The following is a 26,274-nucleotide window of genomic DNA, read 5'->3' as shown; positions in this document are numbered from 1 at the left end:
GCATCTGGCTTTTGTATCTCGGATTAAAATCTGCTCTAGTTTCTCTGTTTCTGTAACAAGTTTGTATGGAACCTGCAAATTCTATCAGATAAATTTTAAAACTTGATAAGAGCATTCACTGCAAGGAACAACATACTGAGTAGCAAATGGAACAAGTCTACAAACTGCAAAACAAAACAAACTAAAAGATAATAGATAATGAAAGGGACTTTGACTAGATAAAAATTCCCAAAATAGAAAAAGATGTTGTTCTATCTCAGATGTGCAAACCCTTTTCACAGCCTTTGTGAGGATCACATCTTTGAACTGTTGGTACACAAAAGGCGTATGGAAGATTTGAATTCTACTTTCCACCTTCATTGATAAACCCTTCTTTGCGGCCTTCAAAGCCAGGACGCAGGAGCTTTTTCTCTCTCTTGGCGATTTTACGCAGCTTGTTCTGTTCAATTCTATCCGCAATATTCCCTGATCTCTTTTGCTGCTTCTCCACCTTGAACTTTTGTTGCCCTTCAATTCTTTCTTTCCACTTCTCTGCGTTCTTCTCTTGCCTCTTCTTCTCTTTGTGGATGCTTTGCTTCAATAGCTTTGGATCGTCATGGACCTTAATACCAGCTGCTCTGCTCGTAGCTGCCTTCCATGAGTGCTTCTTTGCAATTACATCACCTTTTTCTGGATCCTTCTTGTCAGCCTCTAACTTCATAGCCCTTTCAAGTTCTCTTGCCTTTGAAAGCCTCCGTTTCTTTTTCTCTTTTCCGTGTTCTTCATCGTCATCAATCTTGACATAACCAAATGTAAGGTCCTTAGCAGCCTCTTCCACATCCAACTTACCCTTACCTTTATCTGCTGCCTTATTATCCGCCACAGTCTTTTCCTCAGAAACTGTATCCCTCTTTCTCTTATTTGGCAGAGTCTTCTTCCTTTTTTCATGGCTTCTTGGTCTATCAGAACCTCCACGACCACCTTTGAGCTCATCAATTTTGCGATGCAGACGTTGCCTCAGCTCCTCGTACGTAACAGATTTATCATCATCCTTTTCTTCGTCGACCTCTATTTCCTCCTCACTGTCATCTTCAGGAAGCTCAATACCTGCTTTTTCCAACTCTAGCTTCTGCCTTCGTAAATCATCTTTTTTCTTCTTTAGCTTCTGCTTTAATGAAATCCTTTTTTCCTTCTCTAGCTTTCGCTTCAGCAGATCGACAGTGGTCAAAGCAGACTTGTATGGGTCCAACCTATCTCTCCTCGCCTTCTTTAGGTTGGAGTTTGTTATTTTCTTCGCTCTAGCTTTTTGAGACTTGCTAAGACCTGGAAACCATTTCCTTTCTGTCTCATCTGCTAAGTAGAATCTTGCAGGGATGAACTCTATCAGCTTATCAAAAAATCCAGTATGTTCATGAGTCTTGAAATCCGATTCACAATTAAGATTCTCCTTTTTCTTTGCCATCTATAACAATTGCCAAGATCAATCACAATCAGAAAAATAAAAAGAAGAAACTACAATTCCTGCATCAAAACAGTGGTATCAAGACTGACAATGGCAGATTAACTGATAAGTAGCATATTACTCGAATATACAACAGTTACAAGGAGGGGATCAAAACTTACATCAGTCCCACGAGTATTAGTCATTGCTCTCCACAGAGGAGATTAGCCAAAAAGTCGTAAACCTCAAGACAAGCTGCAGCAATAACACAGTATTTATTAATCATTGCGAGAGAACACAAACATCATAATAAGTCTATTCCTGATATACATTATAGTCTGCATTACGAATACATTCAGAATTCCCTGCATCTCGTCAGAATTGAGCAAGTCACTGAATCACATCAAGTGACCAAGTTTACTCGTTCGCTAGATACATATGAAAAGAAGCTCACAAAGTGTATAACAATTGGATTTATCAAATCATCCAGGAATCTACCATTTGTTCTAACAACAATATCAAGATGGGATTTTATAAAAAGACAAAAAGAAAACTTTCAACAAGATGATGTTTGCAGACACCATATACAAGATATTAACTTAAGGGCAGGATGAATAAAGAGAAGAAGAATCACATAAAAGCACAACTACAGAGTATAAGAAACAACTCTTATCCTAAAAAGACTACAGAAGAAAGTGTAGAATTCGAAAGACAGAGATGAATCGTAGAAACATATACAAGTTTTAAGTTTTAATAAGCATATCAATTTAAGGATTCATCATCATCTTAGTCTTGAACAATTCTGACTCCAGAGAATAGATAACTTAAGAAACTTAATAAAGAATAAGAACAAACCCATATGTAAAGGATAAGAATTTACGGAAGAAAACTCACCGGTAGCGACGATGGCGAATCAACGGCGTTGAGAGAAGACAAATTGAGAGAGAGGTTTGGTGAAAAGAGCAGTGGTTAGGGTTTGAATGGTTTTGTTATTTTCCCAATTTCGATAAGGGTACTTATGTAAATGCCAAATCCTAGCGCCCTAATAACGGTTCGGTTTAACGCGATTCGATTGAAATAAGTAAACCGGATATTCGAATCAAACCAAGAAGTTTTACACGAATATGTTGTGAGAAGGAAACCACCTCTAATACGCGTCCACGTGGATTATTCCTCTTCACTCCCTTCTTTCTTCTATCAGCTTTCGGTTTTAAAAACGTACTTGAAAAAACGGTGTCGTACCTTTGAGTGTTAAAAGCTTCATCGGAGTTTCTTGTCTGCTACTTTTAATCTCCGGCGAGCAATGGCGGTCTCTGCTTTTCGCGGGACGCGTTTACCGTTACTTCATTATTCTCAGGTCTACCTGTTTTTTTTCTGTGTTTCCTCAGTGAATCTGTTTACTTTATCTGTTCTTTAAAGCTTACCTACCAAAATTGCCAAACTTCACTACTCTCTGCTGAATCTTGTTAGCTTAATTTTACAGTTTCCCGTCGTGAGAACTGGATCAGGAAGCTCTAAGAAGATGATCGGAGGCAGGAATTTGAAGGGATTTGTTCTTTCGGCCCAGTATTCACAAAGCCAGGACCTTTTCACTTCTCGCCTTCAAAGTACGGGAATTTCAGGCTTTTTGTTAAACTTAATCTAAACTGTATACTCTTTTGTTATCCCATTAGGGTTTTTTTGTTATTAATTGGTTTTTGCTCACCGATGTTGAAGTTTTCTTTCAAATTTAAATCACTTTTTGACTTTTGTGAAGACAGTTTCTTTATACATGTGACATGGCTTTTGATGCAGGCCAGATAGAGAAGTTACCCAAAATGGTGGAAGATATAGTTCAGACATCGATAAACACAGGTCCACGCGGCGTGACACGCCTTGTCCAAGGCGTTCAAGCCTTTGTAGGGGTTGGGGGAGAGTGGCTAAATGATTTATCTAAGGTGACTGTTGCTCGTATATATAGGGTTCCATATATGTTCCTAGTGACAAGTTCAGAAATTTTGTTCATATGAGTAAGACACTTGACACTATTATCTGATTGTAAATCACTTTATCATTTGCTGCAGTCTACAAGCGTGCCTGGTGGATTACCAAGTGAATTGCAGCTTGGTCTACTGTCTCCTCTATATTTGAGGAAACTCTTTGAACGCATGGGAGCTACTTACATTAAGCTGGGCCAGGTAATTCATGTTGCTAAATGTAGACCATATTGTATCCTCTGATGATGTCATGCATATAGGCTTTTTTTTTGTCGGTGTCATGCATATAGTTAGAAACATGTGAAGTGTATGTCTCTAAAATAAGCCAAGTTATCATATTGTTCTTTCTCAATTTATTTTCCATTCTATCCCATTTAACAATACTTTTGTAACATATCTTTTGTATTTGTAGTTTATAGCATCTGCGCCAACTTTTTTCCCACCTGAATATGTCGAAGAATTTCAGAACTGCTTTGACAAAGCTCCTCCGGTACCGTTTGAAGAAATTCGTAAAATCTTGCAAGAGGAGCTTGGTAAACCCATAGACAGTGTATACGAATATGTTGACCCTACGCCAATTGCATCAGCCTCAATAGCACAAGTGCGTTTCTTCTGCTTTTACTGTGATCGAAATTCATTTTTTTTCCATGTACTCTTCTTCTTCTTAAGGGTATCATCATGACCAGGTACATGGTGCAAGGCTTAGAGGCTCCCAAGAGGATGTAGTGATTAAAGTCTTGAAGCCTGGGATAGAAGATTTCTTAGTGGCAGATTTGAACTTTATCTACGTTGTTGCCCGTATATTTGAGTTCCTTAGTCCTGAGTTTAGCCGTACTTCGCTGGTAAAATCCTCTGTACTTAATTTGCAGTTGCTGCTAACCTACTCTCTAAATAATATACCCTATTGACAGGTTGGTATTGTCAAAGACATTCGTGAGTCAATGCTTGAGGAAGTAGATTTCAATAAGGAGGCTCAGAACATTGACTCATTTAAGAGATATCTTGAAACCATGGGGTTGACAGGGCAAGCTACTGCTCCAAGAGTGTATAAGTACTGCAGCAGCCGGCGGGTACTTACAATGGAGAGGCTATATGGAGTTTCCCTGACTGATCTAGATTCTATTAGATCACTTGTTTCCAGTCCTGAAAACAGCCTTATTACCGCGCTTAATGTGTGGTACGATCTTTGAAGTTCAATATTAATATTTTGATTTTTCTCCTATAAATGTAGCTGTTAGTAAAACTGATCTTCATGTAATATAACCTGCAGGTTTGGAAGTTTGCTTGGGTGTGTAAGCTTCCATGCTGATGTACATGCAGGAAACTTATGGCTGTTGCGTGATGGCCGGATTGGGTTTCTTGATTTTGGTAAATACACTCTCTCTAGCCTAATTAGTGCAACGTTTCTTGCATGTGATCATTCAAATACTCAGAACCTTACTACCTCTGATTTATCTATTAATACTCTTCCCCATCTATTGGTAATTTTTTGGTATTCAAGTAAGTATCCTCTTTTTGGTTTCAGGCATTGTTGGTCGTATATCCCCCAAAACATGGGCTGCAATGGAAGTATTTCTAGCGTCTATTGCAACTGAGGAATATGAATCCATGGCCTCTGCTTTGATTCAAATGGGCGCTACAAACACAGATGTTGATGCCAATGCTTTTGCAAGAGACTTGGAAAAGATGTTCTCATCTATCCAGGCAAGTATTTTTCGTCTTTATGGACTTAACTCTCTGTAACCAGCTGCATCTGTTCAGAGGAACCAGTGTGATTTGCTTTCAAAATGGTAGTGCAGAACAAATACAAGATCTTCCGTTAATCTTATGGAGATAAGTGAATCTCTTCTTGCAGGAACTAGATACAGAGATAGTAGTGGCTACAGCTCGTGGAACAAATTCGGACACAACTGCTGTTGCTGCTAACGTAATTATGGATGAGAGACAGATGAATACTCTTTTCCTCGACCTGGTAAGCAAAGTTATTAGGATACAGCAGATGAAGTTGCATAAGTTAAACCCCAATTTTAGCATTAAGGAGTGCACACAGATGGAAAATAAGTTTTCTTTCTCATGTAGGTCCGTGTTAGCGAATCATATGGGCTTAAGTTCCCAAGAGAGTTTGCACTTCTATTGAAGCAGCTTCTGTACTTCGATCGATACACGAGACTACTAGCCCCGAACCTGAACATGCTGCAGGATCAACGGATCTCTATCGGAAACAACAAGCGGATGAATCGATACAATGACAACTTCAACTGAGTTCATCCAGATATACTTCAATAATCCTATTCAAACTTACTAGTGGTAAAGTTATTGTAGAATTGATTAAAGCAGGAATGATGATGAATTCAATCTTGTTACAAACATATCATTATTATATATACAACAGATGAGCAATATCTTCTTCTTCTTTTTTGTATAATTTTGCACAAGTGTCATGGTTTCTACTTTAAACAAAAGTGCAGAAACAAATTTTTTACCTATACACAGATGTGCAAAAAAGAATGATAAACCAATGACAAAACTTTCCATATCAGAAGCATATAGTTCTCGTTGCTTCATCAGAAGCAGATATCTATACAGAAGGAGGACGTTGTGAAGCTTTAAAGACTTGGCTTACAGTAGAATATCCCATTAGTCGGTGAAGCGGAGAGCCTCTAGCCGCAGGTAGCTCCTCATCCTGAACAGAGGAGCTCAGCTTTTCGGGTTGGGAGGGAGCTCTGTCGCTGGGAGACTCTGATGTTGAATTGCTACTCCTATGAACATCAATGTCATGTGTTATGGCAGGAACTAAATGATTTCTCGATTGAAGTGAGAATCTGAGAACAGTGGTGCAAGTGCCGCATCTGAGAAGATGATGCTTCCTCTTGAATATGAGAAAGTCTACAGGAAGCTGCAGGTTTTCTGAGCACCTGTAACAGCTGACGAAAGGTGCCCCACCGGCTGTTGGACGGACATGACGCTTGGCCACACGTTGTCTCTCTTTAAGACGACGGGTCTGTAGCTCATGGAGGTGATTAGCATGTCTATTACGCTGATGATCCTCCACATCTGAGACTATCTCGTGGCTCCATCTCGGTTGATACTCAGATTGTTCCATTGGTCTCTGTGGACTTGCGGAATATGAACTATAAGAATTATGAAGCTGACCTGAAGACCAACCGGGATGGTTCCTTCTGTCACTTGCCATCTCTCCTGAGATCCTACTCCCTTGGCCTCGACCTCTTGCCCTTGGGTTGTTGGAATACATATAGTCAACAAATTCATGGTTAATGCCTCCACCGTATGGCGGCATTTGAAGCGAGTGTGCACGGGAATAGCGATCAAACTCATCATGTGAAGGATATGAAGGGCTTAGACGTGTGTATGGTTCTCTCGGATAGAAAGGCACGTCAGGCCGAAGTTGTTCTGTCACATGTCTCCTCCCTTGTGTACCAAGACGCCCTCCTGGTCCCTCTAGTTGCAGAGACCTGTTCTGCTGAGGCCGTTCGTTGTATGCGGTAATCCCATTGCGCCTATTCTCAAAGAAAGTGGAGGAGGAACTAGCACCTTCCTCCTTGTAGTTCCCAGGGTATCTATGCATCTCAAATTTGTCTGATCTCAGTTTCTGAAGAGTTTTCCACTGCTGGTCTTCATCCAAAAGTTGGTCTTCCATTTCGTCAGTTGAAGACTCACTCCCATCATAAGCAGAAGAAGTCTTGTTAGCAGGATAATCAAGTTGGCTTTGCTTGTCTTCAACAGGGGAAGCATCAGGTGAGATCTCAGCATTACCAGATGAATTACTCGCTCCTTCAGCCACCACATCATAAGCAGAAGGAGTCTTGTTTACAGGATAATCAAGTTGGCTTTGCTCGTCTTCAACAGGGGAGGCATCAGGTGAGATGTCAACATTACCAGATGAATTACTCGCTCTTCCAGCCACCGCATGATCAACACTCAAGCATCCAGAGCTAGCTTCTGGCATGGTGTTCATCGTATCAGACTTCAATCTGGAGTTGTCTTGTCCTTCATTCTTCTCAGAATCACCAAGTGAACATTCCTGTTTATGAATTTCATTTGTCTCATCCCAATTAGATAACTCCAAGTCACCAAGCTCCTTCTCCGTAGACTCAATGGGTGATGGAAGAACCGTGTCCTGCCCCGAGCTGCTGGACACATTGTTGGTTTCAGGCTCGCTTGGCGGCTCATTGGCTTGAGCCCTCTCTGACTCTACTGCACTTGGTGCACTGTTTGGAGCAACGTTCCGCCTTTTTGCTGAATTTAAAGAAGCAACAAACAAATTCAATAACTGACAAATAATGTCATGCCAGAAACACACACAACTCGTTTCAGCTCAGACAAAGCTAAGGAAATCCAAAACAAATGAACCCACCAGGAATTAAAAACAAAATCCAGATTCAGAATCAGAGTTAACATTTTAATAATTGGAAGGGAAAAAACAGAAAAAATGGGAAAGTTGCAGAATTTGGAAAAAAGAAGAAGAATGATGATGACCTTGAAGAATGGCGGAACAACCACCACATTGATAAACTGGAACATCTTCGTCTTCTTGAAGAATCTTTAAGCACTTGGGACACTTCACTAACCGGATTTTCTGACCCGTCTGGCTCGCCATTTGCTTGGTACCAAAATTCGATGGCTTTTAATTCTCTAACTTCCTAATCAGAGAGAGAGTCCTCATCAACCGAACCCAGAACCCTTAATAATAAACAGAGACAGAGAAAGAGAGAGAGAGAGAGAGAGAGAACCAAAGATAAAATATTGAAACTTTGTGATGTTGTTCAAGTTTTAAGAGAAAATTGGAGGGGAGGGGGGAGACCAGACGAAGAAGGTCAACGCGGTGTGTGACTTTAAAAAACTCTGTTGAAGAAGAAGACTTGGTCGGGTATCTGAGAGCTGGTTACGGATCCGGGTCGGAATGGAAATAAATGGAGAGAAGAAGGAAAGATTAAGAAGCCATAATCATAAGATCTCCCAGAGCAGTAAAGTAAAACTCTTTTTGCAGAGACATTGTTGTAACTTCGAGAGAGAGAGAGAGAGAGAGAGAGATTGTGAAAGAAGGGAAACCCCCAGAAGTTTAAAGATTATATAGAGAGAGAGAGAGAATGAGATAGAAATGGGGAAAGAGAGAGAGAGAATGAGAATTTCTTGTCGTGGGGGCGAAGTAGAAGAAGAAGAAGAAGAGGAATGAATTGGAGAGAACAGAGACAAAAAAAATCCAAAATTAAAAAAAAAAAAAAATCCAAAATCATGTTTTGTTGGACGGACAGTTTTTTTTTTTTTTTTGGGGTTTAACTTTGTCATGTTTTTATGGTTGTTTTTCTCGCTTTTCTACTTTTTTTTTCCTCTGAGAAAAGTCTCTCTTTTTCCGTGTCAATAAAGTATTTCAAAATTTTAATACAATTTTTAGGAATTTTTTTGATATCTTTTTCTTTTTTTATTATTTCTTGTAACTTTGTAAGTCAATTAGACACACACACAAACGAAAAAAAAAAAAAACACCAACGACTCGTTCTCTGATTACAATTTTTTTTCTTACACAAACCCCATTCGTTGATGTTTTCAAAATATTGGCTTAAGTTTTTGAAAAGCATCATCATCCATTAATCTGCAAATGCGACAGAGCTTTGTTAGAGAAGTAGTAGAAGTCTAGAAGATACTACGAGATAAAAGAGTAAATTGGTTTCACCTAATATAACCAAAAAAGAAAAAGAGAAACTGGATAAGAGTTATAAATGGAATGGCATTGTTTAATGTCGGCGCCTGTTTCATTTATTTTGGATAGAGAAATTTTAGCCCATCATTAATTGATCCCATTTTGTTTTCTTTATTTTGCTTTTTTTACCGTTGCCTTCTTAAATAGTTTCTGACATGTTGTTAAAGTATTTTTTTTATATTAGCTCTATTGTGTTTTGATTTCTGTTTCTTTTTGGGATGAAGGATTCAAACTAAAAGGTTCCTAGGACCTGACAAAAAGCATTCTGATCATAATGTTTTCCGTATATGCTTTCACTGGTCCAATTTTAACAGACTTTTCATTAACTTTTAAAGTTTTGTAATGAGAACTCACTAGCAGAAAGGACCAGCCGTGAGAAGTTTCAATCACTTTTCATTTTAACCAAACAATTTGACTCTTTTGGTTTCATAACCTTTTTAGCCGCTATACAAAAGAACTCCAACTCAATTGTAGACTTGTAGTTTAACACAAGAACATTCTAAAAAATGGCACACTCGTCTAACTGATGTTAAGTAAATTATAGACTTACAAATTAAATAGATAAATGTATAAGTTAGTATAAAATATCTGTATATTACATTATTCTCTTTTTTTTTATCACAAGATTTTTTTTATATATAACTAGGTGGAATACATTGTGACATACAACTTAACCCGGCGGAAGACAAGATTTCCCCGGAGTTTGCCCAAACAAAGGAAACAAAACCGGCGGACGAGTACAAATCTCCGGAAGCATAAGAGAAACCAACACAGAAAACAAACAACAAAACAAAGGAAAATTTAATTTTGGAAAAAGGATGAACCCAAGAGCTAAAGACAAAGGCAAACTAGGATGAACCTTTAAGAAATAAACTAGTCCCAAACTGCAATGTTTCTTTTTCTAAAGCTCTTGAAGCTGAGTTTTACCAAGGATGCCCGAGGCCAATTCAAAAATAACAACCACCACCTCCTATCAATCTCTCGAAGCAAGAACTAAGAACTTCATAACCCAGTATATTACATTATTCTCTATAATAGCGAAATGAAAGAAGAAAAAAGCTGAAGGTAATGGTCGACAGACTCGTTCTTTTATCGTTTTGTGCTGTCTAGTTTTCTTCTACTTTCTAAATTGGCCTTTGTGATTCTGAAAAAGTCAACCTTTGTTGTGGTGTCCTATTTTCTTGTAGACTACTTCAATACTTATTTGTTTTCTCTGCACAATCCAATGACTACGGGATCCGACGACTCTCAGACCAGACCAAACCAAATCAAATCAAATCAAATTCAATACCATTCGAGAGTCTACGCTACGGATTACACAAAATTTAATCCTGCATTGACTCTTCAATAGAGCTGGGAGATTCTACGGTTTGGACCACTGCATTTGTTTATAAATGTTATTCTATATTGTAAATTTGCTGTAACCTAAACTTCAGGACATGGAAAAAATTATCTTACTAAAAAAAGTCAAAACTATTAATTCCAATGTATAAAAAAATATATTGTAGCGTCAACCCTCTTTGAAATTAAAACATTCATATATATACATATAACATATTGCTTGTAGTTTTCCTATTTCCGTAAATACATGAAACTATAGTATTGAGTAAAATGATATTTTTTTAGTTTTTGGTCTATAATTATCACTACGCGAGTAGTTCTTGAAATAGTAAAGTATAATGAAATAATTTAAAACAATTCAGATCTCAATATGTTTCTTGTAGGATATCAGATTCTTCTACATATATTTCGGAGATGAATGACAGAATAGTCTAAAGTTACTTGAAAATCTCCCATTACTAAAAAAGAAAAGAAAAGATTCAAAGCTAAAAATCATAAATTAAATAATTATACATTTGAAAAAGAACAGTCTAAATTAGTTTTTCTTTTATACCTGAAAATAAAGAAAGAATCTTTATAATGAATACATGTCTTTAATGAAGAATAAATTGCATATGAAACCTTAAGAATCGAAAGAAAGTAAGATAAAAAAAGGGCCCATATACTACTAACCTTTTTCTTTGAATTTAGGTATCTTTAACGATTTATAATTGATGATTTGTTGTATCTAACTAATAAAGTTCGTAGCCAGCGGTCTTTGCAAAGTCGTTTGACACACACATGCAATCACATTTACAACTTAGAATAAACTAATTGTACAATCGCATTAAGATTAGGTTATAATATTTGCATGCGCGTACAATAAGTACGCGGTCGAGCATACATGTACCGTTAACATTTACGTATGAAGGAGAAAAGAAAAACGTAAAATGGACCCTATCCCTATATATCAAAGTAGAACTTGAAAATTTTCATTTTTTTATTCCGTTATTCTAAATTATGAAACAAAGTCATGCTGAACATGACCAATCCTGTGATGTAGCTAGTCAGATCTTATTATAGTATTTAGATAAAAAAACAATACAAATATTGTTTGACCTATACACAAATTTTCAACACGAAATATAATTGAGATTCGGAGAAAATACATAGACACAGTCCAGTATTTATATATATTTCCAGACTCGTTCAACTTCGATTTTAGTACCAATTGTAATTTCATAGATTTCACAGTTTGTGTCCCAGTTTTTTTGGGGGACTTAAAGTTTTATTTTTGTCTTCAATAACTTTTCTTGGACAAATCATATAAAGCAGGAATAAATTCTCCATAATAATTGAAACCTTTTTTCTAAGACTATTTTCACATTAACTCCAAATCCTTGCATTGAGAGAGAGTCAACCAAATTGAGATATTGGAGGATTAGGTTTGTGTTTTGGCTTTTGACTTTTTCTTCTCTCGCTTTTAATTACTTAGGCTTTACGTCATTATTACATAGGCATTAAAGAAAACTCCAGAGAGAAACACCTGTAGATGATGATACCCTACGTCACAAAACACATATACAAAAAAAAAAGCATTTTCGAGCTAGAATTTCATATAAATTGCATTTCTTAATTAAAAGAATTTGAAGATTTATTAATGTCTGAGAAGGACGACCATAGCACAGAATGACTCAAAACATGATGAGACAAAAGAAAGAAATAAGACTGCAACGAGTAAACTATTTAGTATAGAGAAGAGAATTCACTCCAACTCCAACTCACACGACCATGACTGTTGTTTGTTGTTCCTTGTTATTATTGCCCGAAAGAAACCTCAGAATCTGTCTATATCCGCTTTTGTAGTGATCCAGAGTGAAACAAAGCTGCCTTATCGCTTCTCGTTTCTCTTCCTTTGCTTCTGATATCGCATTCCTCTGCAACTCTGCTTGCTTCTCCAGTTCTCTAACCGTAGCTCTCAGTTTCTCCTCCACAGTGTTCTTGACATTCCTCTGCAACTCTGCTTGCTTCTCTAGTTGTTTAACCGTAGCTCTCACTCTCAGTTCCTCCTCCACAGTGTTCTTGCCAATTCTTGATTCAGATACAAGCTTAAAGCGCAGCTGGCTAAGTTGCTCTTCCGTTTGCTGAATTTGGATGTCTCTGGTTCTCATCACGGCTTTTAAATTGTCTACTTCAGCACAGACTCCATCTTTCTCTGCCATCAATATGTCATAGCTCAGCTTGTGCTCATCGAAATCCTTGTTCAATGCTTCGATATGCTCACCTCGAGAGGCCAACTCTGTCTTCAATGCATTGATTTCACCTTGCAACTCAACCTCTTTCCTCTGCATCTCCATTTTCTCTGCGTCAGAATGCCAAATCTGATCTTCCAATACCTCACTGCGTGATTCGATTTCTTTAACACGACCTTCTAAGAAAGCCTGATTCGCTAACAAACCAGCAATATCACTCTGCAGTTTTGTTTTCTCAGTAGAGAAACGTTGCTGACAGTCACACAACATTGCCCTTAGCTTTGAGATCTCAGCCTCTGAAACATCTAAACATTCTCTACTCACCTCAAGCTCCTTCACCAGATTATCAAACTTGAAACTTGAGTCTGAGAGCTTAGTTTCCAAATCAACAACCTGTCTTTGCATCTCGAGAACTCGGCTTTTCTCAGTCTCAATAGCTTTGTCCCTACTCACAGCGAGTAAATTCTCCAAAATCAAACCAGCAGTATGTCTCAAACTTGTAGCCTTAAGCTCCTCCTCGGACTGGACATATTTCTTCATCAGCTCCTCATATCTCATATGTTTCTTCCCAGCAGCCAAGTCATGGCTATCATCCATTGCACCTGGTGAGACCAGGTGGTGGTTAAGAGATGAGTAAAAGGCCTCTGTTTCCGAGTCTAACTCAGAATAAGAAGAGTTGTCGTCAGAATCATGATTGGGAGAAATATCAGAACTTTCATGATCAAAGTTGAAAGCAGCAGCAACAGGTATTGTATCAGACTTTGGAGTTACAGGAGAAGAGCCATTGGGTTCTGAAACTTAAACAGTTGATAGATGTATATATAATAAGACTTGCATGTTTCAACAGAATTTAAACAAAAAACACGACCCAAAATAAGACATGAATGAATCATACATACCTGAGGAGATTTCCACAAAGGAGTTAGAATCATCTAGGTCCTCCATCTGAAGGTAAACAAAAGAAGGTGAATCACACATCAATAAGGATCAGACACAAATATCAAACCACAGGTTTGAAGAAGGGTTGAGACTTGAGGGAGATCGGCGAAAAAAATATTTAAAAAACGTTAGAGATAGAAATTTAAAGATATGAAAATATATTTTCCTGAGATTTAGGTACAAGAAAACAGATTTATATTTATCACAATAATAATTCTAATGTAAATTATCTATATATAAAAAAGTAAATTTGTCATATAATTCTAAGCTAATAATTTATCTAATCGAAATCACAGGAAATAAATTAAAAAAAACTAGGGTTTCTAAAAAATTTATAATTCTTTCTGCTTCTTTTTTTTTTTTTTTTTTTTTTGTACAACCTAATTCTTTCTGCTTCTATGTCTCAAAATTCAGACTCTTTTTTTTTTTTAGTACTGTGTACAGAAACAATAACTCATTGCAACGGGAAAAAGTAAAAGTTTTTGAACAAGTTCTGATCACCAGATGAAGAAAATAAAATAGAAGAACCTCTCCCCCCCCCCCCCCCCCCCCCCCACTAATCTCAGAGAAACAGAGAGAGTAATAAGAGAAACAAGCAAAGATCTTACGAATATGACCCAAATAAACTGACCTGAGAAAATTGATATGATCGAGGGAAACTAAAACGCTGATTTAAAGGAAAAGTGAAAACAGAGGAAGGGTTTAAGTAGAGAAGAGGCTTCTCTCTCTAGGGTTACAAGTTACAAAGGTGGAAAAGGGTTAAAGGGGACAAAAGAGGAGGGAAGATTTGTCGGATAGCGAATAGAAAGTGGCGCTCTTTGGGATTCAAATGTTTGCCATTTTCTCCATTCTTTGTCAATGCGACAGTCTGTTCACTGCTGCCCCTAGTGGCCACACTTCCCCACATGCACCCGTTTCTTCTTTTATGTTTGACCTATTTAATAAATTATTGGGTTCTGTTCAGTTCGGTTCGATTCAATTTCTCTCGTAAATAACGTAAACCGAACAAACCAGTTGTATTTCCAAACCCATTTAGATTGTTCGACTCCGTTGGGCCTTTTGCTTTTTTCAGCCCGCTATTTTTAGCCCATATTTATTTGATTTCTAGTATAAGTATCACTATCAGTATTACTGTATTTACTATTTAGTCAACAATCAATATATTTTTGATTTATTTATTCATTAGACTAATCCGTTAATTTAATAGTTTTTTTTTTTGTCGGCAAATATTTTTAAGTTTTATAGGTAAGAAGAATTCCTTTTTACCACATTACTTGTGCTTTTGGTTTAATCTTCACACTCCTCCTATTTTAGAAGTATCACTATCAATAGGTCTTGACTCTTGATTTATTCCTTGGACATAGACTTATCACTAATTCGTTTTCTTATTAATTTTTTCAAGGTTTATCGGCTCTTGTTCCTTTTTTTTTTTACTTTCACTGTAATGCTGTAAAAAAAAAGAAATCGACTGTGGAAGTTGTCGGTGGTGGTGGTGGTTGTTGCTTGGTTGGATATGATTAGTGACAAAATATATTAATGTTTTTTTTAAAAGAAAAAATCTGAAAGAGTGACGAGCAGAGAAGAGACAAACCAGCTTTGCCCTTTGCATCTTCCTTCTAAAGCCATCTTCACAGATTCCTCCTTACTTACTTACATATATCTCTCTCCCTCTCGGATCCAGAAAGAGAGAGTCACATCACTACTCCCATCTTCAGATCTCATGGTAAACCTTTCAACTCCTCACTCCGTGTGATCCATTCTTCAGATTTGACTTCTCTTTTTTTCACTTGGATCTCTTCAGATCTAATCGTATCTTATGCTTTTGATCGTTCCCAACAGATTTGAACTATCCCCGACGTTTCAGTGGTCGAAGCAAGTTAAGTGACGATGGAATCCGAAGGCGAAACCGCGGTATGTGTTTTTGATTCTTGCTTCTTCATTCTTCTTCACACTTTCTTCTATATAATCCCCCAAGTAATCAGGAATCGTAGATAATGGAATTGATTTTGAATTGTGTGTTGAGAGAGAGAGAGAGAGAGATCTGATTTCAATTTCTCTGTTTTTAGGTTTCTAATTTTGGCCTTCTTGTTTCCACTTAATTATTTGTAGGGGAAGCCGATGAAGAACGTTGTTCCACAGATTTGTCAGATCTGTAGTGACAATGTCGGCAAGACTGTTGATGAAGATCCTTTTGTGGCGTGTGATTTTTGTTCATTCCCTGTGTGTAGGCCTTGCTATGAGTATGAGAGGAAAGATGGTAATCAATCTTGTCCTCAATGCAAAACCAGATACAAGAGACTCAAAGGTATGATCTGACTTTTCCTGACTTCGATCCATCTTTTATCTAACTGTCTTCGTTGCGCATCCATAGTTTAGTATTTGAATTTGTTAATCAGATTAGTATTTATAACAATTTGCTTATTTTTGAGTCTAGGTAGTCCTGCTATTCCTGGTGATAAAGACGAGGATGGTTTAGCTGATGAAGGCACTGTTGATTTCAACTACCCACAGAAGGAAAAGATTTCAGAGCGGATGCTTGGATGGCATCTTACACGCGGGAAAGGAGAGGAGATGGGGGAGCCCCAGTATGATAAAGAGATCTCTCACAATCATCTTCCTCGTCTCACGAGCAGACAAGATGTAAGGCATTGTTGTTCATTCTTCCCTCTTAAGCTTTCGCAATTGAGTTTTTTTTGGAATCTGATTTTGTTATTTACTTATTTTACAGACTTCAGGAGAATTTTCTGCTGCTTCACCTGAACGACTCTCCGTATCTTCTACTATAGCTGGTGGAAAGCGCCTTCCGTATTCATCAGATGTCAACCAATCACGTAAATATCCTTTTCCTTACTAGATGGCCAACGCATATCATACTTGTACCTGGGTAGGCTTCACGTTTATGTCAAATTTCTAAATTCTAAACAATAAACTCTTTATGATTCACGCTGCAGCAAATAGAAGGGTTGTGGATCCTGTAGCTTGGAAGGAGAGAGTTGACGGCTGGAAAATGAAGCAGGAGAAGAACACTGGTCCTGTGAGCACTCAGGCTGCTTCTGAAAGAGGTGGAGGAGATATTGACGCCAGCACAGATATCCTTGCAGATGAAGCTTTGCTGTGAGTTCTTGTTTTTTAATCTTGTTTGGTCCGTCGTGGTGTCCTGTTCTTCTTCAGGGTTATGAGATTCCACAATCTGAGCATCTTTCCTTTTAAGCAATGTCCTGATGCTCATTTTCCATTTTTATTTGTTTTACAGGAATGACGAAGCAAGGCAGCCTCTGTCAAGAAAAGTTTCAATTCCTTCATCCCGGATCAATCCTTACAGAATGGTTATCATGTTGCGGCTTGTTATTCTGTGTCTCTTCTTGCATTACCGGATAACAAATCCAGTGCCAAATGCTTTCGCTCTGTGGCTGGTCTCCGTGATATGTGAGATCTGGTTTGCCATGTCCTGGATTTTGGATCAGTTTCCCAAGTGGTTTCCTGTGAACCGTGAAACCTACCTCGACAGGCTTTCTTTAAGGTAAGTTCTAGTTCCACATTCTACTGGAGAAATTATTCAAAGGATTGACTGCCTATAACATTTAACTCTGATCATTCTAAATTCTGAAACAGGTATGATCGTGAAGGTGAGCCGTCACAGTTAGCGGCTGTTGACATTTTTGTGAGTACTGTTGACCCTTTGAAGGAGCCACCACTTGTGACAGCCAACACAGTGCTTTCTATTCTGGCTGTTGACTACCCGGTTGACAAGGTGTCCTGTTATGTTTCTGATGATGGTGCTGCTATGCTATCATTTGAATCACTTGCAGAAACATCAGAATTTGCTCGTAAATGGGTACCATTCTGCAAGAAATATAGCATTGAGCCTCGCGCACCAGAATGGTATTTTGCTGCGAAGATAGATTACTTGAAGGACAAAGTTCAGACATCATTTGTCAAAGATCGTAGAGCTATGAAGGTAAGTTTATAGTTTAGTCTTGTAGTCATCCTCTCTTTCATTTTAATGTATGCTATATCGACCTTTTATTGTCCTGCAGAGGGAATATGAGGAGTTTAAGATCCGAATCAATGCACTTGTTTCCAAGGCGCTAAAATGTCCTGAAGAAGGGTGGGTTATGCAAGATGGTACACCATGGCCTGGAAATAATACAAGGGACCATCCAGGAATGATCCAGGTAAGAGAAATTGGTTTGAGTATGGAGAATGAGTATGCTCTCTCGCTCTCTCTAGAAGTTCATTGTTGAAGTAGTGAAGTAGCATTTGTTGAATGCAGGTTTTCTTAGGGCAAAATGGTGGACTTGATGCAGAGGGCAATGAGCTTCCACGTTTGGTGTATGTTTCTCGAGAAAAGCGACCAGGATTCCAGCACCACAAAAAGGCTGGTGCCATGAATGCACTTGTAGGTTTCTGGTCTCGGAATTTTGACTACTATTTTCTCTGTTTTGTTAGTCTAACCTGTGTACTTTTCAAATGAACAGGTCAGAGTTGCAGCAGTCCTTACCAATGGACCTTTCATCTTGAATCTTGATTGTGATCACTACATAAATAACAGCAAAGCCTTAAGAGAAGCGATGTGCTTCCTGATGGACCCGAACCTAGGGAAGCAAGTTTGTTATGTTCAGTTCCCACAAAGATTCGATGGTATTGATAAGAACGATAGATATGCTAATCGTAATACCGTTTTCTTTGATGTAAGTCATACTAACCTATACTTGCGTCCAATTGTTCTTGTTCTTTTAAAATCTTTTTCGACATGAATATACATTTAAACATTCAGTTTCTAGAGTTTTGTTGTAATTTTCTGTGATACGTTTTTCAGATTAACTTGAGAGGTTTAGATGGGATTCAAGGACCTGTATATGTGGGAACTGGGTGTGTTTTCAACAGAACAGCGTTATATGGTTATGAACCTCCAATAAAAGTAAAACACAAGAAGCCAAGTCTTTTGTCTAAGCTCTGTGGTGGAGCAAGAAAGAAGAATTCCAAATCTAAGAAAGAGTCCGACAAAAAGAAATCAGGCAGGCATACTGACTCAACTGTTCCTGTATTCAACCTTGATGACATTGAAGAGGGAGTTGAAGGTACAAGTCTTTTTTTTTTATTTCTTCTTTGTTTAAATAATTTCCAGATTAGGTATCTCATTATATCCTAATTATCGAACATTTATAAAACTCAGGTGCTGGTTTTGACGATGAAAAGGCGCTCTTGATGTCGCAAATGAGCCTGGAGAAGCGATTTGGACAGTCTGCTGTTTTTGTTGCTTCTACCCTTATGGAAAATGGGGGTGTTCCTCCTTCAGCAACTCCAGAAAACCTTCTCAAAGAGGCTATTCATGTAATTAGTTGTGGTTATGAGGATAAGTCAGATTGGGGAATGGAGGTATGTCTCATTTTTAACTCCTACATGCAACTGCAATGTTCTGACATGTCCACTTTGACACTCACTTTGTTTGTATCATCCGCTGTCTTTCTTCAGATTGGATGGATCTATGGTTCTGTGACAGAAGATATTTTGACTGGGTTCAAAATGCACGCCCGTGGATGGCGATCCATTTACTGTATGCCAAAGCTTCCGGCTTTCAAGGGGTCTGCTCCTATCAATCTTTCAGACCGTCTGAACCAAGTGCTGAGGTGGGCTTTAGGTTCAGTTGAGATTCTCTTCAGTCGGCATTGTCCTATATGGTATGGTTACAATGGGAGGCTGAAATTTCTTGAGAGGTTTGCATATGTGAACACAACCATATACCCAATCACCTCCATTCCTCTTCTCTTGTATTGCACATTGCCTGCAGTTTGTCTCTTCACCAACCAGTTTATTATTCCTCAGGTTTGACACCTCTCTCTCTCTCTATCTTTAGAACAAACCCTTATTACGTTCTGTTTTATGTGAAACCATGTTGTGTTTGTCAACGATTCGTGAGACGGTAAATTGAAGAGAGTTATGGTTTCAAAACCTGATCCGCTGGTTGTATTGTTGTTCCTCTTTTGCAGATTAGCAACATTGCAAGTATATGGTTTCTGTCGCTCTTTCTCTCCATTTTTGCCACGGGTATCCTAGAAATGAGGTGGAGTGGTGTAGGCATAGACGAATGGTGGAGAAACGAGCAGTTTTGGGTCATTGGTGGAGTATCTGCTCACTTATTCGCCGTGGTTCAAGGTCTCCTCAAAGTCCTTGCCGGTATTGACACAAACTTCACAGTCACCTCAAAAGCTTCAGATGAAGACGGAGACTTTGCCGAGCTCTACTTGTTCAAATGGACAACGCTTCTGATTCCACCAACGACGCTGCTCATTGTAAACCTTGTGGGAGTTGTTGCAGGAGTCTCTTATGCTATCAACAGTGGATACCAATCATGGGGACCACTCTTTGGTAAGTTGTTCTTTGCCTTCTGGGTGATTGTTCACTTGTACCCTTTCCTCAAGGGTTTGATGGGTCGTCAGAACCGGACTCCTACCATTGTTGTGGTCTGGTCTGTTCTCTTGGCTTCCATCTTCTCGCTGTTGTGGGTTAGGATTGACCCCTTCACTAGCCGAGTCACTGGCCCGGACATTCTGGAATGTGGAATCAACTGCTGAGGAGTAAGCGCAAATATTTACCTGTTTTGAGTAAAAAAAAACACAGAATTTAAATTAATTTTCATTGTTTTATTTGTTCACCTTTTATTTTTGTTATTTGTATTGTCTGTCCGTTCTTCTCTCGTGGTGTCATAATTTTATGTGTAGAATATTTTTACTATAGTTAATTTGAAAAGATTATATAATTAAAGTGAAAACGAATGTTGTTTTTTCTTGTTTCTTGTTCACTAATCTAAGATAAAAAGCGAAATTATTTTCAACAAAAAGTCAAAGAGATTCAAATTCACAGGACGATAATTTGATCACGACGCACTAAACTACGATACAAAAGTAAAGTAAACATTATTCAATAAGACAGAAGTGGAATTGATCAAAGAAACTTTTGGTAGAAATGAGAAATCATTCAGAGACATTCGAAGTAGCCTCTGAGGATGTTCTGTTTTGCTGTAACTGAAGCAGCAGATCAGATCTGCTCACATCTTCAATCATCCTCGCGACCTCTTCCATCTTTGGCCTCGACTCTGGATTCCTTGCGACACAAGCCAGCGCAAGCTGAAGCATCTGAACCATCTCCTCTTCAATGTTCTGAAACTTCAAGAGCTCGACATCGAAAACCTCTGCTGTCCACTCTTCCCTCACAACAGACCGAACCCATCTCGGAAGATCAATGACCACACGCTCATCCTCAAGACCAGGCTGAGTTAAAGGTGTCTTCCCGGTTAGCATTTCGAGAATCAATACACCAAAGCTATAAACGTCTGACCTTTGACTGACTCTCTTCGTCTCAATCACCTCAGGAGCATTGTAGCCGATGGTTCTCGGTGTGTGAATTGGGAGGTTAAAGAGTGTGACTAAAGAAGTGTCGGAGAGACATGGTTCAAGGTCTTCAGTGAGAAGTATGTTGGACAATTTGATGTTTCCGTGAACGAATTTCAAAGAGTGAAGGTGAGAGATTGCTTTTGAAGTCCCTGTCGCGATCTTCATCCGCGTTTCCCAGTCTACTCCTCTGACTCCTCTGTTTCCTATCCGATTAAAAAAGAAACAATATTTTTCGTGACCTACAAGGTTTAAACTACAAAAGAAAAGTTAGGGTTTGGTTTCATAATGACTCACCGTGCAAGATCCCGGACAAGCTTCCTTGCGTCATATACTTGTAGAATAATAGCTTCTCATCTTTCGAATAGTAATAAGCAAGGAGCGGTACAAAATTCGGATGCTGGTTAATCTTCCCAACAACCACCATTTGCTGTTCGAACTCTTTCTTGCTTGCCACGACTTCTCTTAAACGTTTCACCACAACCGCGGTTGTATCCTCAAGCACGGCCTTGTAAGCCGTTCCGAAACTCCCTTTACCAAGAACTTCAGCAGAAGCTTTCAAAAGATCCTCAAGGTCGAAATTGTGATTGCATCTTTCAAAGAAGAAGAGCTTGTTCTTCTCTGGATCTTGAACTCCGCTCCCAAAATCCTGCGGTTTTTTGCTATTCACTCCACTCATCTGCGTTCTCCCTCCTTCGCCGCCTTCTTCTGTCTTCGTCTTCTTCAACAGACAAACCAAGAAAACAGTTGCAAGGAGAAGAACGGCTACAGAGCATCCGACTATAATGGCGATTATATAAGCTTTGCTCTGTCTTTTCCGGACAGGATGAAGATTCTCTAACAATGGTCTTGGAATGTTTGAAGATGGAGTCATGGCTTCTCCTGAGCATGGGTTCAGAGGTGGACCACATAGTAATGAGTTTCCGATGAAAGAATTTTCGGGCGAGTCCTTGAGATGCTCTGGGATGGGTCCACTCAAGTTGTTATAGCTCAAATTTACAATTTTTACACTCGGGAGATGATCAAGAGCATCAATGGGACCATCAAAAGAGTTGTTTTCAAGGTACAAAACAGTGATCTGAGACAAGTTCCGGAGACCGGAAGGAATGTTACCGGAGAAAGAGTTATAAGACAAGTCCAATACAACAAGCTGAGTGGAGATCGACGGCAAAGAATTAGCGAGTTCGCCGGAGAAGTTGTTGTGTTGGAGGTAAAGGTATTGAAGAGAAGGGAGTGAGAGTATATCAGAAGGTAAAGTTCCAAAGAGCGAGTTGGATCTGAGGCTAAGGACTTTAAGAGCGTCTAGTTTGCCTAATGTAGCAGGAGGGACTGAACCGTAGAGTCCAACTCCGGGAAGACGAACAGCTACAACGCGGCTGGTGCGGTTGGTGTCATCACAGGTGATGCCGATCCATGAGGTACAGAGAGAAAGGTTCTTGTTCCAGTTGAGTTTTGGTGGGTGTGGGACTGATGCTGCAAAGTTGAGAAGGGCTTGTTCGTCTGATGCTAAATCTGCTGAAACCAAAACAGCTGTTGCAGCGAGTAAGAGAAAGCAGGAGGCAGCGGCGAAGGCGGTGTGAGAAGAGGTCATGGTTGAGCTATTTTGGTAACTTACTCCATGAGATGATCTGAGAAAGAAAAACTTGAATTTCTTATGAAAGGTTTGTACTTAGTGTTTTGTTTGCATGTGGTAAAGAGAGTTAAAAAGAAAAAGTGAGCTCAAATAAGATGAAAAAAATCAATGATTAGTTGGTTTGAATCCATTGTTAAGTAAACATAATGGGTTGTTTTTAATAAATTAGAAAAGGTGAGATTCAAAATTCAAAATAATATGTAAAGAAAAATAAAAAGCAAGACACCGCAAAGAAAGGAGGGAAAGAAAAGCAAAAGCATCCCATTTTTTGCTTCTTTCATTTGTTCTTTAAGAGACAAAAGACACTATAAAATTAAAGAATATTTTGCTTTTTTCCTTTGCTTTGCATTATACAGAATGCAGATCAAGAAAAAAAAAAGGTAGTGATCGATCTCATCATCAGATTATTTAAGAATGTTTATAAAAATTAACCACAAAAATGAGTTTAATTAGTATTCTAATTTGTTACTGGTCGTCCGATTCTACTTTGTTGCATATTGATATTATAAAAAGTTATCCACAAACATTCACCAAAAAAGTAGGTTAAATTGTGTTGGGTTTTGAAGAGACCCGTCTGCAAGACTTTTCACCACTGAAAAAGTAAAGTGTGAAAATTTTGTATAGAGAGATTATTTACCAAACCAACCACTGCAAGTGGGGTTTCTGTTTAAATTTGATAAATTGCATTTAACAGAATTAGGTGCATAAAGTGTAAGAACACAAGAGAGGATCAAAGATGATATTGACTTATGAGAGAATATATCACTCTATGTGTATGACTGTACTATGAGATTTGCTTTTTCAAATCCTTCACAATTCATTAGGTTGGTTTGGTCTAACTGATTGAATAATGGGTAATGATGGTTTATTAATCCATGAAGATTGACTATGAAGTGACATTAGTATTATGATTTTTCACCTCTGCCTTAAAAACTCATGATTGAGTTCTTTTTTTACTGTAATAATTGAATGATTTTGCAGCAACCATCAACTGTCTTCTCAAATCTCTGAATTTATGGACAAAAACACATCTTCTGTCCCCAAAACTTGAGGACTTGCTTTAACGATTAGATGGCGTTTTACAAAACAACATAGAACAAAAAAAATGTAATGCCGAATGAAGCAAGGATGGACATGGTGAAGATAATGACCTTTCACCGATGCGCCTACTGCATACAATTCTCCAATGGCTTAAGCACCCGAGAGTCAACCATACTAAAGAATACATCATCACCATTGCTTGGCAAGCGACTATAACATTCATGTTTATGCAAGACTCTCTCGACATCACAAATCTATAACAATTCACAACAAAGTTGTTTGCTTTAAGTCCCATTCCCCTTTCGTTTTTAATTAAGTCGGCCGTGTGTGTACGTAGGTTGGATTCAGTTTATTTCATGAAGTTTTCCAAGGAAGGTATATTTTTGACTCAAAAACACAATTTAAGTAAGGAGGTGGATCTTAATATTTATCAAAATATGTCTTTGATGTAGAACTGTTTTTTTTTTTTGTTTTTTTATTAATGAGATCTTCTACTTTGATATTAATTTGTGAGTTTTTAATTTTCATAAAGTATTATTTTAAGATTTGATATTGTTTGGAGTCTCTTCCTATTCGTACTCTATTTAGGAATCTAGCTTTTTACTTTATAAACTACTGTACCAAACTATCTCTACAAAGATTTCCCGACTTTTCATGAGAAGCGTTTGATATTCTAAACTAAGCATCGTCTCGTCTCTTCGCTCTTTCTTCTGTGGTTTCGTTTTGGAAAAACAAAAGAATGAATTCGATAATCTCCACAGTCCGTGGAGTCCGTGGAATATTAACGCTTTCAAGATCTGATGATACTTTCGATTCGCCACGTGATGAAGCCAAGGGTGACTTGAAGGTGTTATCAGTAGCTTGGAACCAGGATTGTAGCGGTTTCATAGTGGGAACAGATGGCGGTTTCGATGTGTATAGCTGCAACCCAATGATCAAGAAAAGCATCAGCCGTGCTCCACACGAATCAGGCTTCAAGACCGCTGAGATGCTCTTCCTTTATAACCTATTTGCTCTTGTTGGCAACGGTTATAATAATTCCAAGTACCCTCCTAACAAACTCTTCGTTTGGGATGATCACATGAACTCTTGTTTCTGCCAACTCGCTTTTAAATCAGAAGTTGTTGCCGTGAAACTGATGAGAGAACACATTGTGGTTGTCCTGAAACAGAACATCTATGTCTACAATTTCAACAACCTTAAGGTTTACTGTCTGATTGAAACCATCATGAACCCGAAAGGACTGTGTTGCGTCTCTCACGTGGAGACAAAAGCAGTCTTGGCTTGTCCAGGGTTTCATCCGGGACAAGTTCAGGTCCATGACTTGAAACGGAATGTAATCAAATTCATTAAGGCACATGATTCTGCCATTGCTTGCATGAATTTGACAATCGATGGAAGTCTGCTTGCCACCGTTAGCACGAAAGGAACTCTGATCAGGGTTTTTAACACCCTTGATGGTACTCTCTTACAAGAGGTAATTACTTAACCCTAGAAAATTTATATTAAACCCTAAAATTTTATATTATATATGTTTTGTAGATTGCTTAAGTAGTTTGATATGTTTGGTTTTCTTGGTGAAGTTTCGGAGAGGAATGGAAAGAGCAGAGATCTATAACGTAGCAATCTCTTCGAATCTAAAATGGGTAGCTGCGTCAAGTGAAAAAGGGACTCTCCATGTATTTCGTTTGAGACCTGACATTCTTAGTTTTAATCCGGAGGAGTCTTCGTCGTCATTCATAAGAGGGATCTTACCGAAGTATTTGTACGAGAATGAACGGTCGTTTGCTCAGTTCTCGTTGCCATCTTCAACCAAGTTCATTGTAGGTTTTGGATCAGAGAACAATGTTCTTCTCGTAGGCATGGATGGAAGGTAAGCTTTAATTTCTCTTCAGTTTAATTTCCATGACCTAAGACTCCACTTTGGCTCCTTTTTGGAGAGTCTAATGATTAAATGTTTTATTCTCATTCCGACCGGAAAAATGTGAAGTTTCCGGAGGTGCAGATTTGATCAAACAGATGGTGGACAGATGGTGGAGTTGGAACACAAATGCTTCTTATCCTTACAACAAGAGACGGGCGACACAATGGTTGTGATTTGATCAACAATTAACTCAAACAATTTACTCTTTACCGTTTATAAAACTCAAACAAACAATTTTGTACTATCTTTTCTTGTGAATAAATTATGTTGATTTTTTTTTTTGTACGCATAAATCTGTTAATGTTTGCGAACACTGTCGATCGGACAGTATATCAGATAATACTAAGTCAAACTCAAACAAGTTGACTAATATTATAAAAGTGAAATCAATCTTTTCAAAATATTGAAAATTTGGTGAACGTTCTCAATGATGAAAAATCAGCGGACTAACGTTAATATCAAACGTGAAGATATGGTAATTATACCAAATTATATTAATTGTATCTGCAATTAGATTCCACAGCAATTAGAATCCTTTATTAATTAAGGGTGAATGCATGTTGGAGCAGGCTCTTTTAATTTGGGCCTAAACGATTCCATCAATAATCACTACCTAGATATCTAATATCTTGACCCGCAATATAGATCTTACTATTCCC

At 38.2% G+C, this 26,274-nt stretch overlaps 7 protein-coding genes across 10 annotated transcripts; 3 read left to right on the top strand and 4 right to left on the bottom strand.

The window, feature by feature from the left end:
• Window positions 1-60: 60 nt before the first annotated feature.
• LOC104734523 (uncharacterized) lies at window positions 61-2,450 on the bottom strand. Its single transcript, XM_010454122.3, has 3 exons — window positions 2,315-2,450; window positions 1,603-1,675; window positions 61-1,441 (listed from the first exon to the last, which is right to left on the bottom strand). The coding sequence occupies exons 2-3, from the start codon at window positions 1,624-1,626 to the stop codon at window positions 344-346; spliced, it is 1,122 nt and encodes a 373-aa protein (XP_010452424.1). The 5' UTR covers window positions 1,627-1,675; window positions 2,315-2,450; the 3' UTR covers window positions 61-343.
• A 124-nt stretch (window positions 2,451-2,574) lies between these two features.
• LOC104734521 (putative aarF domain-containing protein kinase At5g05200, chloroplastic) lies at window positions 2,575-5,796 on the top strand. Its single transcript, XM_087481776.1, has 11 exons — window positions 2,575-2,777; window positions 2,904-3,027; window positions 3,215-3,357; window positions 3,484-3,597; window positions 3,809-3,997; window positions 4,083-4,238; window positions 4,308-4,573; window positions 4,667-4,764; window positions 4,922-5,100; window positions 5,252-5,368; window positions 5,476-5,796. The coding sequence occupies exons 1-11, from the start codon at window positions 2,724-2,726 to the stop codon at window positions 5,656-5,658; spliced, it is 1,623 nt and encodes a 540-aa protein (XP_087337902.1). The 5' UTR covers window positions 2,575-2,723; the 3' UTR covers window positions 5,659-5,796.
• On the bottom strand, window positions 5,754-8,748 carry LOC104734522 (protein ENHANCED DISEASE RESISTANCE 4). Of its 2 annotated transcripts, XM_010454120.3 has the most exons (3): window positions 8,148-8,560; window positions 7,894-8,057; window positions 5,754-7,653 (listed from the first exon to the last, which is right to left on the bottom strand). In XM_010454120.3, exons 2-3 carry the CDS (start codon window positions 8,012-8,014, stop codon window positions 5,975-5,977), a joined length of 1,800 nt encoding a protein of 599 aa, XP_010452422.1. In that variant the 5' UTR covers window positions 8,015-8,057; window positions 8,148-8,560; the 3' UTR covers window positions 5,754-5,974. The 2 variants fall into 2 exon arrangements, with proteins under 2 accessions (XP_010452422.1, XP_087337901.1); XM_087481775.1 differs by having other exon boundaries at window positions 7,894-8,748.
• Window positions 8,749-12,047: 3,299 nt separating this feature from the next.
• LOC104734520 (uncharacterized) lies at window positions 12,048-14,539 on the bottom strand. Of its 3 annotated transcripts, none has more exons than XM_087481773.1 (3): window positions 14,258-14,539; window positions 13,587-13,632; window positions 12,048-13,484 (listed from the first exon to the last, which is right to left on the bottom strand). In XM_087481773.1, the coding sequence occupies exons 2-3, from the start codon at window positions 13,630-13,632 to the stop codon at window positions 12,217-12,219; spliced, it is 1,314 nt and encodes a 437-aa protein (XP_087337899.1). In that variant the 5' UTR covers window positions 14,258-14,539; the 3' UTR covers window positions 12,048-12,216. The 3 variants fall into 3 exon arrangements, with proteins under 3 accessions (XP_087337899.1, XP_010452419.1, XP_087337900.1); XM_010454117.2 differs by having other exon boundaries at window positions 12,048-13,478; XM_087481774.1 differs by having other exon boundaries at window positions 12,048-13,289; window positions 14,258-14,394.
• A 443-nt stretch (window positions 14,540-14,982) lies between these two features.
• On the top strand, window positions 14,983-20,398 carry LOC104734519 (cellulose synthase A catalytic subunit 3 [UDP-forming]). The gene is made up of 15 exons (XM_010454116.3): window positions 14,983-15,349; window positions 15,466-15,537; window positions 15,736-15,931; window positions 16,061-16,266; window positions 16,355-16,457; window positions 16,578-16,740; window positions 16,880-17,146; window positions 17,239-17,584; window positions 17,664-17,801; window positions 17,900-18,025; window positions 18,105-18,317; window positions 18,446-18,707; window positions 18,803-19,005; window positions 19,102-19,452; window positions 19,617-20,398. Exons 2-15 carry the CDS (start codon window positions 15,514-15,516, stop codon window positions 20,199-20,201), a joined length of 3,183 nt encoding a protein of 1,060 aa, XP_010452418.1. The 5' UTR covers window positions 14,983-15,349; window positions 15,466-15,513; the 3' UTR covers window positions 20,202-20,398.
• A 36-nt stretch (window positions 20,399-20,434) lies between these two features.
• LOC104708600 (putative leucine-rich repeat receptor-like protein kinase At5g05160) lies at window positions 20,435-22,935 on the bottom strand. The gene is made up of 2 exons (XM_087481772.1): window positions 21,315-22,935; window positions 20,435-21,223 (listed from the first exon to the last, which is right to left on the bottom strand). Exons 1-2 carry the CDS (start codon window positions 22,606-22,608, stop codon window positions 20,601-20,603), a joined length of 1,917 nt encoding a protein of 638 aa, XP_087337898.1. The 5' UTR covers window positions 22,609-22,935; the 3' UTR covers window positions 20,435-20,600.
• A 1,391-nt stretch (window positions 22,936-24,326) lies between these two features.
• LOC104737844 (autophagy-related protein 18e-like) lies at window positions 24,327-25,889 on the top strand. Its single transcript, XM_010458101.2, has 3 exons — window positions 24,327-25,168; window positions 25,275-25,564; window positions 25,682-25,889. The coding sequence occupies exons 1-3, from the start codon at window positions 24,431-24,433 to the stop codon at window positions 25,791-25,793; spliced, it is 1,140 nt and encodes a 379-aa protein (XP_010456403.2). The 5' UTR covers window positions 24,327-24,430; the 3' UTR covers window positions 25,794-25,889.
• Window positions 25,890-26,274: the final 385 nt, after the last annotated feature.

This window comes from Camelina sativa, chromosome 13, assembly GCF_030686135.1.
Source record: "Camelina sativa cultivar CO46 ecotype springtype chromosome 13, ASM3068613v1".
In the NCBI taxonomy this organism is placed as follows: Eukaryota; Viridiplantae; Streptophyta; class Magnoliopsida; order Brassicales; family Brassicaceae; genus Camelina; species Camelina sativa.
The sequence above is the reverse complement of the archived record's forward strand: the minus strand, read 5'-3'. Positions and strand labels throughout refer to the sequence as shown.